Genomic DNA, 19,449 nt, shown 5'->3' with positions numbered 1-19,449 from the left:
GTCCAAGTCAGCATGGATTTGTGAAAGGGAAATCATGCTTGACAAATCTTCTGGAATTTTTTGAGGATGTTTCCAGTAAAGTGGACAAAGGAGAACCAGTTGATGTGGTATATTTGGACTTTCAGAAGGCTTTCGACAAGGTCCCACACAAGAGATTAATGTGCAAAGTTAAAGCACATGGGATTGGGGGTAGTGTGCTGACGCGGATTGAGAACTGGTTGTCAGACATGAAGCAAAGAGTAGGAGTAAACGGGTACTTTTCAGAATGGCAGGCAGTGACTAGTGGGGTGCCGCAAGGTTCTGTGCTGGGGCCCCAGCTGTTTACATTGTACATTAATGATTTAGACGAGGGGATTAAATGCAGTATCTCCAAATTTGCGGATGACACTAAGTTGGGTGGCAGTGTGAGCTGCGAGGAGGATGCTATTAGGCTGCAGAGTGACTTGGATAGGTTAGGTGAGCGGGCAAATGCATGGCAGATGAAGTATAATATGGATAAATGTGAGGTTATCCACTTTGGTGGTAAAAACAGAGAGACAGACTATTATCTGAATGGTGACAGATTAGGAAAAGGGAAGGTGCAACGAGACCTGGGTGTCATGGTACATCAGTCATTGAAGGTTGGCATGCAGGTACAGCAGGCGGTTAAGAAAGCAAATGGCATGTTGGCCTTCATAGCGAGGGGATTTGAGTACAGGGGCAGGGAGGTGTTGCTACAGTTGTACAGGGCCTTGGTGAGGCCACACCTGGAGTATTGTGTACAGTTTTGGTCTCCTAACTTGAGGAAGGCCATTCTTGCTGTTGAGGGAGTGCAGCGAAGATTCACCAGACTGATTCCCGGGATGGTGGGACTGACCTATCAAGAAAGACTGGATCAACTGGGCTTGTATTCACTGGAGTTCAGAAGAATGAGAGGGGACCTCATGGAAACGTTTAAAATTCTGACGGGTTTAGACAGGTTAGATGCAGGAAGAATGTTCCCAATGTTGGGGAAGTCCAGAACCAGGGGTCACAGTCTGAGGATAAGGGGTAAGCCATTTCGGACCGAGATGAGGAGAAACTTCTTCACCCAGAGAGTGGTGAACCTGTGGAATTCTCTACCACAGAAAGTAGTTGAGGCCAATTCACTAAATATATTCAAAAGGGAGTTAGATGAAGTCCTTACTACTCGGGGGATCAAGGGTTATGGCGAGAAAGCAGGAAGGGGGTACTGAAGTTTCATGTTCAGCCATGAACTCATTGAATGGCAGTGCAGGCTAGAAGTGCTGAATGGCCTGCTCCTGCACCTATTTTCTATGTTTCTATGTTTCTATGTGCTCAAGTTCCTGTAGTGAGACTTAAAACCACAACCTTCTGACTCAGAGGGGAAGGTGCTACCCACTGAGCCACAGCAGTTAAGTATCTTCTGAGGTAGGGGAAGTAGGAACTTATCAGTAAAAATATGCACAAATCATTACTGAATGTGATGGAATTACGATATGATTCATCTGTTTAATTTTTGCTAAGATCTCAATGTATGTTAGGTTAGTGACTGATTGTACAAGGTATCCAAATTGAATTAATTTTATTCAGTGTTTAAGGCCACTTGGTGTACTTTCCTATTATGATTTCCCTGTGTAAGTCATGAATTTTTGCATTTGTTATATGTGCCTTCTTGTGTAATTGCCTCACTGCTAAGCGCTTCTCTAACTCTTGGAGTAACAATGCTGGGTGGCTGATAAGCCAACTCGCAAGCTACATAGGATGTAGAAGGCCCTCTACCATTGTCTGTCGCTGACCCGATGCATCTGCTAAGCATCTTATTTGCTGTGGGCTCATTACTTTCAGAGGTAGCACTCACATGCACTTGTTGAAGGCTGCATGAAGGCACAATATTACCACTGACACGAGCGTCATCTGGTTGCTTCTGTGCTTCTTCTCCTGTTTGACAACTTCTACAATGCCTATTGATCTCTCTCTGTCTGAACAAAGTGGGCTTCACAGAGATCTGTCAACCCTGCTCTATGGTTGTCGGTTACGAGGTTGATTCCTGAGAAGAAGGGGTTGTCTTATGAAGAAAGGTTAAGCAGGTTGGGCTTCTACTCATTGGAGTTTAGAAGAATGAGAGAGGATCTTATTGAAACATTTAAGATTCTGAAGGGGCTTGACAGGATAGATGCTGAGAGGATGTTTCTTCTCATGGGGGAATCTAGAACTAGGAGCCATAATTTCAGAATAATGGGTCGCCCATTTTAAATGGAAATGAGGAGGAATTTCTTTTCTCAGAGGATCGTGAATCTGTGGAATTCTCTACCCCAGAGAGCTGTGAAGGCTGGGTCATTGAATATATTTAAGGAGGAGATAGACAGATTTTTGAATGATATGGGAGTCCAGGGTTATGGGGAGCAGGCAGGGAAATGGAGTTGAGACCAAGATCAGATCAGCCGTGATCTTATTGAATGTCGGAGCAGGCTCGAGGGGCCACATGATCTGCTCCTGCACCGATTTCTTATGTTGTTATGTTTTTCCAAGTGAGTTCAAGCCAGCTGTTGCTGTGCTTTGAAGTTTGGACCCCAAAGCATTCATTACAACAATTGTGACACTCACAAGAGTTGGTTCTGTTATTCTGTCTGTGACTGACTTTGGAGGGATGAGTCAGACATTGACTTCAGTAGACTGGGCAGAACTGTTAACGGATAAAATTACAGACGAACATTGGGAAGTGTTCAAATAAGTATTTGGTACAATACAAGACCTGTACATACCCCTAAAGGGCAAGAGAACAATTCATGTAATTAAACAACCTTGGTCAACAAGAGATGCAAGAGATAGTATAAAACTAAAAGGGCTGATACAACTATAAAGAATGGTGGAGATCCCGCGGACTGGGAGACAAATAAAGAACAACAAAGGGATACTAAAAAGTAGAAGGAGCTGCAAAAAGGGAATACAAGAAACAACACTGCGAAGGATATCAAGGACAATACTAAAGGTTTTTACAAATATATTAAGAGAAAGAGAGTGGCTAAGAGTAATGTGGTCTGCTTCATGACAGAAGCAGGTGATATCAGGAAATGGTAGACAGTGTTCACAGTAGGGGAAGAGGATAAAGTACCCAGGGATAGAAGGAAAACTAAAAATGAATAAAGGGGAGGAATGTACTGGATTTAATATAAGTTAAAAGATGGTAATGGAGAAAGCAATGAGACCAAAGGTAGACAAGTTGCCAGGACTTGATGGTTTCCATCCCAGTGTATTAAAATAAGTAAGGAAATTATAAATACTTTAGTTATGATCTACCAAAACTTTCTTTGATTCAGGAATTGTCCGTTTAGATTGGAAAATTGCCAATGTCACTCCATTATTTAAGAAGTGTAAGAGAGATAAATTAGGAAATTATAGACCATTAGTCTAACGTCAGTAGTGGGGAAGTTATTAGGGACAGAGTGACTGAGCACTTGGACAGACGTGAATTGATCAGAGACAGCATGAATTTGTAAATGGTAAGTCATGTCTAACAAACCTTGTTGAATTCTTTGAGGAGGTCACTAACATGGTAGATAAGGGAGTGTTATGGATATTATTTATGTAGACCTACAGAAGGCATTTGATTAGGTTCTACACAAGAAACTGTTAGGAGGAATGGAAGCACATGGAACTGGAGATAACCTTTTGACATGGGTAGGCCATTGGTTGGGAGGTAGGAGACTGAGTTAGGGACAATGGATAGATACTCTAATTGGCAATATGTGACTAGTGTTGTCCCCCAAGAATTCATTATATTTATAAATGACTTAGATAAGAATTTAAGAAATAGGAGCAGGAGTAGGCCATTTGGCCACTAGAGCCTGCTCCGCCATTCAATGAGATCATGGATGATCTTCTACCTCAACTCCACTTGCCTGCACTATCCTTTGATGCCCTTAATATCCAAAAATCTATCGATCTCTATCTTGAATATACCATGACTGAGCCTCCACTTCTCTTTGGGGTAGAGAATTCCAAAGATTCACCCTCCTCTGAGTGAAGAAATTTCTACCCATCTCTGTCTTAAATGACTGACCCCTGGTTCTGGACTCCCCAGCATCTACCCTGTCAAGCGCTGCAAGAATTTTGTATGTTTCAGTGAGATCACCTCTCATTCTTCTAAACCCTAGAGAATATAGGCCCCATCTACTCAATCTCTCCTCATAGGACAATCCCTCCATCCCAGGAGTCAGTCCGGTGAACCTTTGTTGCACTCCCTCTATGGTAAGTATATCCTTCCTTAGGTAAGGAGACCAAAACTATACACAATATTCCAGGTGTGGTCTCACCAGAGCCCTATATAATTGTAGTAAGATGTCTTTACTCTTACCAATCTCCGCTCATCCAAATCATTGATCTAGATTGTAAATAGCTGGGGCCCAAGCACCGATCCTTGTGGTACCTGCCAACCCAAAAAGATGAAGGAATAGAGAGCCTTGTATCCAAGTGAGATGGCACTGTAAATACTATAACTGGGAGCAGAAAGTTGCAAAGGGACATTGACAGATTTAGTGAGTGGGCAAAATTGTGGCAGATGGAGACCAATGTAGGGAAATGCGAGGTCTTCAATTTGTATCCAAGAAAGATAGAACAGAGTATTTTCTAAATGGTTAGAAGCTGGGAACTGTGAAGAAGAGAGGTTTAAGGGTCCATGTACACTTAAAACTTAATGGACAAGTACAAAAAGATAATTTTGAAGGTTAATGGAATGTTGGCCTTTATTTCAAGGGGGCTGGAATACAAAGGGATGGAAGTGATGTTACTGCTGTACAGAGCTCTGGTTTGACTCGATCTGGAGAACGTCATTCAGTTCTGGGCACCGTACCTCAGGAAGGACATATTGGAAGGAGGGGGTGCAGCGCAGATTCACCAGAATGATACCGGGGCTACAAGGGTTAAATTATTAGGGAAGGTTGCATAGACGCAAGTATAGAAGATTAAGGGGTGATCTGTTGAGGTGTTTAAGATGATTAAAGGATTTGATGGGATAAATTGAGAGAAACTATTTCCTCTGGTGGGGGAGTCCAAAACAAGGGTTACCTTAAAATTAGAGCTCGGCCGTTCATGGTTGATGTCATGAAGCACTTCTTCACACAAAGGATAGTGGAAATCTGGAACTCTCTCCTTCAAAAAGCTGTTGCTGTTACATACATAGGATTATATACATAGGATATACGGCACAGAAACAGGCCATTCGGCCCAACCAGTCCATGCCGGCATTTATGCTCCACTCGAGCCTCCTCCCGTCCTTCCTCATCTAAATCTATCAGCAAAACTCTCTCTTCCTTTCTCCCTCATATACTTATCTAGCCACCCCTTAAATGCATCCAAACTATTTGCTTCAACTGTGGTAGGAAGTTCCACATTCTCACCACTCTTAGGGTAAAGAAGTTTCTTTTGAATTCCCTATTGGCTTTCTTGGTGACTTTCTTATATTGATGGCCTCTGGTTTTGTTCTCCCCCACAAGTGGAAACATTCTCTCTGTATTCAGTCTATCAAAACCATTTATAATTTTAAATACCTCTATTAGTCACTCCTTAGCCTTTTTTTTTTAAAGAGAAAAGAGACCCAGCCTGTTCATCCTTTCCTGATATGTATACCCTCGTATTTCTGGTATCATCCTTGTAAATCTTCTCTGCACCCTCTCCAGTGCCTCTATATTCTTTTTATAATATGGTGATATAAACTGTACGCAGTACTCTAAGTGTGGTCTAACCAAGGACCTGTTGAGGCTAGGTCAATTGAAAATCTTAGAACTGAGCTTGATAGATCAGCCATCATCTCATTGAATGGTGCAGCAGGCTCGAGGGGCTGGGTGGCATAATTCTGTTGCTGTAGCCTTTCTTACTGAGGTCACCCCCACAGTTTGACTGACATGGTTTTGTGTTCAGTGAAAGACTGTGATACATATAACTATCCGCCTTAAAATTTTCCAGTACAGTTTGTATGGAAACAAGTGAGTGATCAGCATGGTAATTCCATTAAATTGCTCTTTTTGTCATTAAGTTTACTAATGTACAGCAAAAGTAAATATAGAGAAAAAAATATATACAAAGCTGGCAGCCTGGCTCAGTTGGTAGCATTTTCAACTCAGAGTCAAACCGCCGTGGGTTCAAGTCTCATAATGGACTGAAATATATTGGGGTTGAATTTGCGGCCCTACAGGTGCATACGAGGTGTGCACGCACCCGTAGGGGCGCCGCAAGTTCCGGGTTTAGGCACGCACTATGCATGAGCTGAAACCCGGAACTTGCGATTTGTCAAAAATTCTCTTGATAGATCGTTCGAATCTGACAGAAATGGGCCACTGCGGGCGGAGATTGGGCTATCTGACTAACTTCTGCTCAGCGAATACCCGTGAAATTCTTATGTCTGGTAAAAGTAGGCGTAGGGCCTGCTTTTACCAGTGTAAGAGTTTTTAAAAAATAGAAAAATAAAATGTTATCACCCATTTATATATTAAAAACCCTGTCCAATAAGGTATGTTTATTTTTAGACTAATTAAAACATATTAAAAAATTTTTTTTTATTTTTTGTTTAAAATATTTTATTAAATGGCATTTTAATTAATTTTAAATATGTAATGTTTAAAAAAACATTATTTCATGTGTTTGTGTATTTTTTAAGTGATCTGCATTATACTTATGGTACAGAATCACCCTAATGATGTATGGGGATTCCCTTCTTTGATTGGTTGGACCGGCGCACGTGATCCCAGGGGCGCTTGCAAACTGCCTGCATCCCTGGGATACATAAGCCTCTGCCTGCGGGTACCCGGAGAGGCCCAGAAGCGTGGATCTATGAAACTCCTGGACCACCAGGTAAATCCATCGATTGTTTGCAGGTCGGAGGCTCCAACCGCAATTTCTACCGCATTATCTCGGCTGAAATTCCAGTGCCTTGACTGACACAGTGTTCCAATAAGGGAGATGCAGTTTTTTGTATGGGATATTTAATCGAGACCCATTTTCAGATAGACATACAAGATTTCATGGTAGTAATCTGGCCAGTATTCCTTCCTCAATCAACACCACCAAAAATAGATGCTGAAAATAGCAGCCTGTGGGACCTTGCTGTGCGCAAAATGACTGTGGTCATCAACATTTTCACTGCTTTGTTTCTAGAGCAACTAAAAATAACAAACTCTTTAAAAAGTACACAAAGAACAGAGAAAACCCCCTCAAATACTGCAAATCTGAAATAAAAACAGAAAATTCTGAAAAGGCATAGCAAGTTTATAGTTATCTGCAGGAGAAAGACAGATTCATGTTTTGAGTGGGGCCTTTTATCAGAACTGAAACGTATTCCTGTTTTTTGCCTTTCAGATGTTGTTCAGTTCTACGTGCATTTTTTATAGACATACAGTTACATGTACATACCTACATGTGTATATGCACACACACACACACACACCGTTTATCTTTGTAAAGCCAAAATTTGGGACTCAATGATGGAGCAGACAAAGGGGAAGGTTTTAGCAGTTGTATGCCACAGCTCGCAGTAGTATCGCAAACTATGTGGGACATAGTGATTTCCCCAATTAGTGTAAGGAGTTACTGCTGTGTTAATGTGGATGATAATGGGAGAGTTGGAAGTAAAAGCAGCCCTACTGATGTAAACTGCAGCCATTGAGATCTCGACATTTCGAAGGTTTCCGAGAGATGCTGAGAAACATGGTTTCATTTATAAATATTCCCAAGTAGAAAACTTAATGGTTAAAGCTGCAGAAAACAGGAAGGGTTTACTTCTGAGCGAAGCTCCCTTGTATTATTTCTAATCAATACACGTTTCACTGGAGAGCTAACAAACATCCCACTGTTATCCTTGTTATATTGCAAATGCTGGCAGATTTCAATAGGTCGAACTTAAGATTCAAAAATGAATTGTGCTTATTAAGCCTGAAATCCCCCAAGTTCCCCCCAATCTGGGCACTAGTTAAAGAAAGAAAGACTTGCATTTGTACAGCACTTTTCACGACCACCAGATGTCTCAAAGCACTTTACAGCCAATTAAGTACTTTGGACTGTAGTCACTGTTGTAATGTGGGAAACGCGGCAGCCAACTTGCGCACAGCAAGCTCCCACAAGCAGCAATGTGATAATGATCAGATAATCTTTTTGTTATGTTGATTGAGTGATAAATATTGACCAGGACACCGAGGATAACTCCCCTGCTCTTCTTCGAAATAATGCCATGGGATCTTTTACATCCACCTGAGAGAGCAGACGGGGCCTCGGTTTAACATTTCATCTGAAAGACGGCACCTCCAGCAGTGCAGCACTGCCTCAGCACTGCACTGGAGTGCCAACCTGGATTTATGCGCTCAAGTCCCTGGACTTGAACCCACAACCTTCTGACTCAGAGGCGAGTGTGCTACCCACTGAGCCACAGCTGACACTAGATGGAGTACCACGCCTACCTCCCACCCCTCCCCAATAATGCACTTCATCTGACCTGATCTAAATCTCCCTGGCGTTTCTAAGATCAGCTCATTAGCTTGAGCCCCTGGTACAGACCTGCACACTATCAGAGCCTTGTGCTATGAAGCAGAGGAGAAAAGACAATTGCTGCTGCAGGCCCAGACAGCCTCCATTCCCAAACCCTCGGGAAAACAGTGTCTGCCTGTGTTTGGCTGCCAGTTGCTTGCTGCTCGCTCCTTTCTCTGACCCTCCAATGAGTGAGACTATCCGCAAGCTGCAAGGCCCATTTGCTGATATAACACCTCTATAGGACCTCTGCTAAACAGAGACTCAGGAAAATGAGACAGGAGGCACTGTGACATTACTCCTGTCTCAGTTCCGTTTCATTACACTGTTTGTGCTGATGTAGGCACTCTTCCACTTTCCCCACTCTTGGACAGCCCCACAAATCCCAGTGCAATGTAAGGAGAGCAGAGACTTAACATCATGGGGGGAATTTTAACCGAAACAAATGGCTGAGTTTGGAGCGTGGGGTAGTTAAATTGTTAAAAATGGGATTCCCGACCTGATCTCGCCTCACTTCCGGCTTTAACGGAGGCGGGATGGTGGGGAGGCAGGCGACCAACCCGCTCCCAGGGGGCAGAGTGCCAATTTAAATATTTTAATGAGGCTGGAAGCCTCTTTTTTAACCTCCATTTTGTTTTAACTGTGGTAAAGAGTTACATAGGGCTTTCCAATGGAATGCAACACGACATACCCATTTTGATATATAGATAATAGCAGAACTGATTAACACACATGGGTTTGAAACATTCAAGTTGCATTGAAAAAAATCTGAGCCTCCTTCTACTTGATGGTGCTGTTTCTGTACTACTTTGCGGTATAAATTCTACAGATATTTAAAAGCAGTATTGGTGCTTCATGTTACGATGTAAAATATGTCGGTCAACCAATTCAAATGGCAGACACTCAGGAAAATGAGGCAGGAGGCATTGTGACATTACTCGTGTCTCAGTTCCATTTCATTACTATGAGCAGAACAAAGGTCAGCTGTTCTCGTGTTTGAGTAAAGCAGCAAGAGACAAAGAAGAACGCAGGGCATTAGATGAGCAACTTCAGGATGTGAGGTAAGTATCAAAATGATACGTGAGTGAAGGTTATTCTCAACAAGACAGTTGTGTTCGAGAAATTATTAGGAATGGAGACAAGATCCACTGATTGGATAAAAATGCTGTAAACTCAATTTGTTTTTAAGTGCAGTAGGCCAAATAATACTGTTCTTTATCTTTGACTCTTTTTTTGGAACAGGTTGTGGGTGGAAAGATGACGGAGTCTGGTAGACTATGTGCATTCATTACCAAGGTGAAGAAGGGGAGTTTAGCAGACACTGTGGGGCATCTTAGACCAGGTATCATTGATCAAAATCTTTAGCCACTTTTATTACCTTCCTTCTGTGTTTGGTATCCATGCTACTCTGATTCTTGGTAACCATAACTTCACAGCCAATCTCTTTCCAATGTGAACCTGTGAAGTGCACCCTATATATGTGATTAGAATTAGACAGTAAGTCATGATGGGGAGCAGTTACAGAAGATAGAGCAGAATGACCTTTTGGCCACGATCAGATAAAGGCCTAGATTTTATGATCAGTAATATTTTAACATCTGCATTTTACTTATCGTGACTGGAAAAATCCTAGTTATAAAGTGTCCAAACAAAAATTCAGTCTAAATTTGCAAAGGTACTGTGATAGTACCTATGAGCACTATAATATTCGTACGACAACATGGTTCCCAAGGGAGAATAAGTACTACAGTAAAAATAATTGACTGGTTTAAATTGGAATGATGTATTGTACCATTTATTTCATGTCTGTGCTATACAATGTCATAAATGGATTGCAGCAAAAGTTTTCATTTGGTCATGACATATTCATTGAATATATTTAAGGTGGAGATAGACAGATTTTTGAATGATAAGGGAGTCAAGGGTTATGGGGAACAGGCAGGGAAGTGGAGTTGAGGCCAAGATCAGATCAGCCATGATCTTATTGAATGGTGGAGCAGGCTCGAGGGGCCAAATGGCCTGCTCCTGCTCCTATTTCTTATGTTCTAGATGTGCGCATTGTTCAATCTATTGTAGTATTCAGCCTGAAATCTGATTTAAATTTTGGACCAGATCCTGGATTCTATTTTAATGTCACCAGTCTTTAAAGCCAGACACCTGAATCTACTAAAATAAAATCTTTGTTTAAAAAAAAGTCTTCATCAGTGGTTCTTTACAATCATATGTTGATGCTTTTAACCACTTTGCATTATTTTGAATTTTTTTCAGGTGATGAAGTGCTTGAATGGAATGGAAGATCATTACAAGGAGCGACCTTTGAGGAGGTGTATAACATCATCTTTGAATCTAAACCTGAGCCACAAGTAGAACTGCTGGTTTCCAGGCCTATTGGGTTAGTAATCCTGGTTTAATATCAAATGTATTCCAATCCTACATTGACGTTTCGTTTCAAGATGACTTATGAGGGGTAATTTTATGATTTTGTACATGTCAGGGATTGGGGGGGCGGGTTCCCACAATTTTTCATTTTTTAATTAATAAAAGGTTAAGTACTCCACCAAAAAGAGCCAGAATATCTGGAATCTTTGACTGATCTTACCAATCAGTCTTAAAATAAGAAAGAAAGCAAGGGTTCAGACCTGCAGCCTAAAAAGCATTTAAACTCTGACCTCACCTGTTGTTTATCCAATAGAAAGTAAACTTTGTGGACTTCTAGGGATAACAATTTACCTGAGCATCAGAGCAATACATTGTGCATTACATTGTATCACACTCCCATCCTTATAAAACACCATATCATCTGACTTATTGTGAGCAACACTAAGTAAGATCTGTTGTCATAATGGGGGAAAACTGCGATCGAAGGCTTCTTTCATACGAATGCCTCCGACCCCCAAAAAATCTCCGAAAGTACCCGGTGGTAGGTAGGTCGGAGGCCTAGATTCGCTGCGTATCACATGGGAGATGTGTTTCAGGTACGTACATACAAGCTGGAGTCACGTGGACCTGGACCACCAATCACTATGCAGTATTCTCATTGATAATAAAGGTGTAACATCTCAAATCCGGAACTCCCAAAACCGAATTGTCGAAAAACCGGACATTTTGCGCATAGCTGATGGAGTCATCCGGCATCCGGAATTATTGTCTGAAAAACGGACACTTTTGAGGCAAAACTCAAAATCCAGCACGGATTTGATCATGGATTCCGGATTTCAGATAAGAAATTCAAGTCTGAAATCCGGAATCCTCGACCGAATCTGTGCCCGATTTCGGACCTCGCTACTCAAAACCCGGCACGGATTTGGTCGAGGATTCCGGATTTCAGATTATTGATTTTCTTGTCTGAAATCCAGAAAAACCCAAAAACCAGAACGGAATCAGTCCCAAGGTTTCCGGATTTCGGACGTTGTACCTGTAATAGGAATTCTGCATCGTCCGCATGCCCGACCCGAGACTCCCTAAGCAAGCGCTCTACTCGGAGCTCCGACCCAGCAAGCGAACCCCAGGTGGGCAGAGGAAATATTTCAAGGACACCCTCAAAGCCTCCTTGATAAAGTGCAACATCTCCACCCGCACCTTGGAATCCCTGGCCTAAGTTGAGGAAGAGCATCCGGGAGGGCGTTGATGAGAGCATGCAGAAAACAAGCGCATGCACCAAAAGCTGACTTTTCCGAATAGAGCGCTTGCTTTGGGAGCCTCATATCGAGCATGCGGACGATGCAGCCCACCCAACGGAGCTGGTCGAGTGTGGTCAGTGCTTCGATGCTGGGGATGTTGGCCTGAGCAAGAACACTGATGTTAGTACGTCCACCCTCCCAGTGCATTTGCAAGATCTTGCGGAGGCAGCGCTGATGGTACTTCTTCAGCGTTTTGAGGTGTCTACTGTATATGGTCCACGTCTCTGAGCCATACAGGAGGGTGGGTATCACTACTGCCCTGTAGACCATAAACTTGGTGCCAGATTTGAGGTCCTGGTCGTCAAACACACTCTTCCTCAGGTGACCGAAGGTTGCGCTGGCACACCGGAAGTGGTGTTGGACCTCGTCGTCGATGTCTGCCCTTGCTGATAGTAGGCTCCTGAGGTATGGAAAACGGTCCACGTTGTTCAAGGCCGCACCGTGGATTTTGATGACTGGGGGGCAGTGCTGTGTGGCGGGGTCAGATTAGTGGAGGACCTTTGTCTTCTGGATGTTTAGTGTAAGGCCCATGCTTTCGTATACCTCGGTGAAGATGTTGACGATGGCTTGGAGTTCGGCCTCTGCGTAAGCGTCATCCGCGTACTGTAGTTCGATGACAGAGGATGGGATGACCTTGGATCTAGCTTGGAGGCGACGAAAGTTGAACAGGTTCCCATTGGTTCTATCGTTTAGTTACACTCCAGCGTGGACTTGTTGAGAGTGAATTGGAGCATTGCAACAAGGAAGATCAAGAAGAGCGTCGGCGCGATGACGCAGCCCTGCTTTGACCCCGGTCCGGACGTGGATTGGGTCTGTGGTGCATCCGTTGGTCAGGATCTCGGCCTGCATGTCGTCATGGTGCAGGCAGAGGATGGTTACAAACTTTTGGGGGCAGCCGAAACAGAGGAGGATGCTCCACAATTCCTCGAGATTGACAGTGTCAAAGGCCTTTATGAGGTCAAAGAAGGCCATGTACAAGTGTTGGTGCAGTTCCCTGCATTTCTCTTATAGTTGTTGCATGGAGAAGATCATGTCCGTTATACACCTTAGTGGACGAAATCGCCATTGTGACTCTGGGAGGAGCACTTCAGCTACATCCGTCAGCTCAAGAACAACAAGGCATCAGGAGCAGATGGAATCCCCGCTGAGACACTAAAGTATGGCGGAAAAGCACTATTGGCACGAATGCATGACCTCATTTCTCTTATCTGGAAGGAGGAGAGCATGCCGGGATGCCGTAATCATGACCATCTTCATAAAAGGGGACAAGTCCGACTGCGGCAACTACAGAGGAATGTCCCTGCTGTCGCCCACTGGGAAAGTTATCACGAGAATCCTCCTCAACCATCTTCTCCCTGTGGCTACAGTCAAAAAGTACTTCATTGGCTGTAAAGCATTTTGGGACATCTGGTGATTGTGAAAGGCGCTATATAAATGTAAATCTTTCTTTAAGGCATAATACTTCTGTCATTATAAAATAATTTATTATGTGATCTATCCTGACAATAGCTACAGGAGACTTGCAAGTACAGGTACAACGTCTGAAATCTGGTAATTTCGGGACCGAGTCCATGCCGGTTTTTGGGTTTTGCCGGATTTCGGACAAGAAAATCAATAGTCTGAAATCCGACAACCTCGGGACTGAATCCATGCTGGCTTTTGGGTTTTGCTGGATTTCAGACCATGCTGTTGGCGCTCCTTGCCGCTCGCCGATCCTCCACTCCTCACCGCCTGCCGATTCTCGCCACCCGCGGCCCCTTGGCGCTGCATTTTTACAGGTTTCCTCATTCGTCGCCACCTTGGCCGCCTTAAAAATGTCCAGTTTTCAGACAATTCTGATTTTCGGACAGCCGGATTCGGGACTTGTATATGAATAAAAGTCTTGCACTGAACATGCATCCAACACACTTCAGACATTGTCACAGTTGAAAGTGTTGCACTTGGTTACAGATGCAAAACAATCATTTTAAAATGAGAGAAAGGAAGACAATTATTTACTTAAATAATTAAAAGCATCAGTAAACAGTGGGGTGCCGCAGGGATCAGTGCTGGGACCCCAACTATTTACAATCTATATTAACGACTTGGAGGAAGGGACTGAGTGTAATGTAGCCAAGTTTGCCGACGATACAAAGATGGGAGGATAAACAATGTGTGAGGAGGACACACAAAATCTGCAAAAGGACATAGACAGGCTAAGTGAGTGGGCAAAAATTTGGCAGCCGGAGTATAATGTTGGAAAGTGTGAGGTCATGCACTTTGGCAGAAAAAAAATCAAAGAGCAAGTTATTATTTAAATGGAGAAAGATTGCAAAGTGCTGCAGTATAGTGGAACCTGGGGGGTACTTGTGCATGAAACACAAAAGATTAGTATGCAGGTACAGCAAGTGATCAGGAAGGCCAATGGAATCTTGGCCTTTATTGCAAAGAGGATGGAGTATAAAAGCAGGGAAGTCTTGCTACAGTTGTACAGGATATTGGTGAGGCCACACCTGGAATACTGCGTGCAGTTTTGGTTTCCATATTTACGAAAGGATATACTTGCTTTGGAGGCAGTTCAGAGAAGATTGACAAGGTTGATTCCAGAGATGAGAGGGTTGACTTATGAGGAAAGATTGAGTAGGTTGGGCCTCTACTCATTGGAATTCAGAAGAATGAAAGGTGATCTTATCGAAATGTGTAAGATTATGAGGGGGCTTGACAAAGTGGATGCAGAGAGGATGTTTCAGCTGATAGGGGAGACTAGAACTAGAGGGCATAATCTTAGAATAAGGGGCCACCCATTTAAAACTGAGATGAGGAGAAATTTCTTCTCTCAGATGGTTGTAAATCTGTGAAATTCACTGCCTCAGAGAGCTGTGGAAGCTGGGACATTGAATAAATTTAAGACATAGACAGTTTCTTAAATGATAAGGGAATAAGGGGTTTTGGAGACCTGAGTCCATGATCAGATCAGCCATGATTGTATTAAATGGTGGAGCAGACTCGAGGGGCCGTATGGCCTTCTCCTGCTCCTATTTCTTATGTTCTTATTAACAACCGCAGCCTCCATTCTCTAGCCTCGAGTTGTAATCTACATTTATTAAGACCCCTAATCAAGCTCTCACACTCTGATCCTAATTCTATATTTAACTATTGACTCAGCAGCACTGAGCAGATTTATCTATTGCACAAGTGTCCAATTTATCATAAATAGCAATAGAAATAGTCCATGCCCTTAAAAGTCTCATCCGAAAGACGGCATCTCCGGCAGCATTCCCTCAGCACTGGAGTGCCAGCCTAGATTTATGTGCTCAAGTCCCTGGCAATAGTCCATGCCCTTAAAAGCTGGGCATATGGACACAAAGTTGTCATTTCATTTCAAACAAGATAGAAAAAATACAGGAATGTATTATTGTACAATAACCAAGTGTATGCTTCAGCAGATTTCCTGTGATATAATTAACATTGAATAATTCACACCATTCTTGTCTGCTTTCACTACCTCTGAAAGAATTTTTTTTTAAATTCTGTCTTGCCTTTGCTGTGCAAACTGTTCGAGAGCCAGTGCCTGCTAAATAAAGAAAGCAAAGATTCCTCTTCCCCCTCTGCAACTGGAGGCTCACCTGGCTCAGTGAGGCATAGTTTATTTGCACGGAGTGGAGTAAAAGCATTGGTGGCGGGGGGATTTTCATCTTTAATGTAAACCGGCGGGCGGTCACCTACCTGTGATGTTGGCAGGGGGCTCAATCGATTTTCTTGGTTGGGCCTGACTAATAGTGAATAGGCGAGCTGCTGGCATTAATCATGCTGAATATATGTAGCTCGCTTTTGTGGCAGTCAGGAAATCCGGCTGGGTAGATACTGATCATGGGCTTGCAGCAGCAGCAGGGGATGGCTGGAATGATCGGGGGGGTGGTTAACGAAGCAGATGATTTCAGGGTGAGAGAAATCTTTACAGCGCTCCCAGCATTAAGGAAGCCTTAAGACTCAAAATTCCCAAAGGAGTCAAAGGAAAATATGCTTCTGTAGTGTTCAATGTTGTGACCATTTTGCTGATGCCCGGTTATGCCCAAGTATCCTCCTAGTCTCATTAGAATACGCTCGAATTTAAAATATGGATAAATGGACGTAAATCGGGGTAAAGAATCGGAGTCCAAGGAAAGTTCCGAACCACATCATATATTTCTTCTCTAAGTTTCAAAATTTAAGTTTTATCTCATATAACCAGCATTCATGCACATCAGGCACAGCATCTTTAAGAACCTACAATCGGTAAAGCTTTTTTCAATTTTTAATGTGACTTTTACTTATGCCATAAAAATCCATTTCATAGAAACAGAAAATGTAAGAGTAAATTTTTAAAAAACAAATACTCCTAACATTTGCAATGAAACACCAGGAGAAAGACTTTGCTTCGTGCTGCGCCTGAAGATCTGATCGCAATGTCCTGAGACCCTTGATCAAGTGCAAGTGGAGGATATTTGCATTTGAGAGTCGGGGGCGTGGCCAGTTTTGTGAGTGGAGATTTGTTTGGGCGAATCATCATCATCATCATAGGCAGTCCCTCGAAATTGAGGAAGACTCCCAAAGAGTTCTCTGGTGGCTGAACAGTCCGATACGAGAGCCACAGACTCTGTCACAAGTGGGACAGACATTCGTCGAGGGAAGGGGTGGGTGCGGCTGGTTTGCCGTGCACTCCTTCCACTGTCTGCGCCTGACCTCTTCATGCTCTTTGCATTGAGACTCGAAGAGCTCAACGCCCTCCCGGATTCACCTTCTCCACCTCGGGCGGTCTTCGACCAGGGTCTCCCAGGTGTCAGTGGTGATGTTGCACTTTACCAGGGAGGCTTTGAGGGTGTCCTTGAAACGCTTCCGCTGCCCACCTTTGGCTCGTTTACCATGAAGGAGCTCCGCATAAAGCATTTGCTTAGGGAGTCTCGTATCTGGCATGCGTACTATGTGGCCTGCCCAGCGAAGCTGATCGAGTTAGCCTGGACGAGGACACTGATGTTGGTGTGCCTGTCCTCCCAGGAGATTTGCAGGATCATGCGGAGACATGGTTGGTCCAGCGACTTGAGTTGCCTACTATACATTGTCCATGCCTCAGATCCATACAGAAGGACGTGAAAAAATCGAGAAAACTTGGGCGTTGTTATAGTTACGTGCGTAACTCACTTACTCCCCAAAATGCCACGATCTTTTAAGCCGCGTAATTAGCTTGCTCCCGGATTACACGTCGCTCTGGGTGCAAATGCGGAGGAAACTCCAGGCCTGTATTCTGAATTATTTAATTTTTTTTTAAGGCTTTCTTGCATAACTTTGAATGATTTGGTTGGTTGGGCTACTTGCTAGTTTGAAATTGATAGCTATGTTAAAAACAAAAATGATGTCCCTTTAAGTCCCAAAACAAATTAGTTACTCATTTTTCTGCTGTTCGTTCATTCCTTATTGGCAATTGCTGACTGTATTGATCTGCCTTTGAATCATTCCCCATTTGTCAATTGGTAATTTATAAGTCTCATTTCAACCAATCACAAACTATTACCCTAAGAGTCATGCAACGTTTTCGGATGTTGTGCCTTTAAAATATAGGTGCTAGATGAAAAATTTAAAATCTTATACAGGGTATATTGTTTTTGTGTTTTTTTAATATGTACCTTGCTGCTTCTACCCAAGCCATGCATAGTCCTCCAGCCAAGCAGGCACACATGACATACCAGAGGGTGGTAAGGATCTGGAAACTCGCTGCCTGAAAGGGTGGTAGAAGCAGAAACCCTCAACACGTTTAAAAAGTACTTGGTTGTGCACTTGAAGTGCCGTAACCTATAGGGCTACGGATCAAGAGCTGGAAAGTGGGATTAGGCTGGATAGCTTTTTGTTGGCTGGCATACACACGGTGGGTCGAATGGCTTCCTTCTGTGTTGTAAATTTCTATGATTCTATGCTCTCAGGCTTTTACCGGTGTTAACATACCCTGGTAGTCAGGAACAGTAGGTGTAGTTGGCATCTTATCACATCGTGCTAGAACTTCTGCTCCTTAGCACCCAATTGTTTGGTGCTATGGGTGCCGCTTTGTATCAAAGATAGTGTCCGCACCGCGTGCACAGTGTTGGATCAAGTTCTGGGGAATGAAGTAGGGCAAGTAGAGTCTGCATCAGTGGGAGAGCATCTGGGTAATAGTAATCGTGGGCCGCCACGACCTGTGTGAGAACACCACCGCAGGTCGGGGCTATAAATAGAGCAGGAGCGCCGGGCCCTGGAACATTGTGGGCGAAGGTGCGGCGAATAAGGGTACGGGGCCCAGAAGAACCGAGGGCCCAAGGGCAGCACGGGCCAGCGCACACAGCGATATGTGTGCGCACCAGGTCTGTGCAGCAGAGCTGGTCTCCAGTCGTCTTGGTTAATCCTTGCCACTGGACCAGGACCTAGCTCTGTCAAGCCCATGTGGTGGCTGGTGTGCAAAGGTCACCACACGTTAAAAAATTCCACTCACAGGCACCTCCACCCCCTCAATTGGAGTTCAGGACTGGAACATCGGGTCGTTCATTGAAACATCTGTGAACTCTTGTGGAAGTAAGTCATTCTCGTTTGAGGGACCGCCGATGATGAATAGTGATCATAATATAATTAGGTTTAAAGTAGTTATGGAAAGGGACAAAGAGAAATCAAAAGTGAAAAGATCCAACGAGCAAAGTTGGACTGGGAACAAAGATTGTCCAGGAAAACAGTAAATGAGCAATGACAGGCCTTCAAGAAGGAGATAGATCGGGTACAAACCAAGCATATTCCCATAAGGTGGAAAGATGGGGCATCCAAAGCTAGAACAAAGGAAATCGAGGTTAAAATACAAATGCCCAGTACAGAAACAATGGAAAATCATGCAGAATAGAGAGAGCGCAGAGGAAAATTGGAAAAAGATGTAAGCAGGGCAAAGAGAGAATATGAAAAAAGATTAACGAGTAACAAAAAACAGACCCATCAATATTTTGTAAACATTATAGGGCTGGATTTTGGGCTTTTCTGTTTTTAGGGCAAAAACAGAGGCAGGGTGGGAAAGTTACTGGCTGGGAATAATCTCTGCTTCAGTAAGGAATTTTTGCCATCTGGGCCCTGTGCCAGGTGCACACCGCTTTTTGAGGCGCAAAAATGGGAAACTCGTGAACTAACGTGCCAGGCTGTGAGCGCTCTGAGAGAGGCCTGTTGGGAGGAGGGGTGGGGGGTGTGGGGACTTTAAAAAAAAAACACACAAAAACATTCCCAAAACATTGCCCATGTCACCACAACACAAATCACT

At 43.5% G+C, this 19,449-nt stretch overlaps 1 protein-coding gene across 1 annotated transcript in view; it reads left to right on the top strand.

Annotated features, from left to right (window-relative positions):
• rims2a (regulating synaptic membrane exocytosis 2a) overlaps positions 1–19,449 on the top strand; it is a 1,685,585-nt gene that overhangs the window by 988,001 nt on the left and 678,135 nt on the right. Inside the window, exons 12-13 of the mRNA XM_070888461.1 lie at positions 9,736–9,835; positions 10,762–10,885. Of these exons, the coding sequence (XP_070744562.1) occupies positions 9,736–9,835; positions 10,762–10,885 (224 nt within the window). The remainder of the gene's footprint in view (positions 1–9,735; positions 9,836–10,761; positions 10,886–19,449) is intronic.

The sequence above is a fragment of the Pristiophorus japonicus genome, chromosome 1 (genome assembly GCF_044704955.1).
Source record: "Pristiophorus japonicus isolate sPriJap1 chromosome 1, sPriJap1.hap1, whole genome shotgun sequence".
Lineage (NCBI taxonomy): Eukaryota > Metazoa > Chordata > Chondrichthyes > Pristiophoridae > Pristiophorus > Pristiophorus japonicus.
The sequence above is the reverse complement of the archived record's forward strand: the minus strand, read 5'-3'. Positions and strand labels throughout refer to the sequence as shown.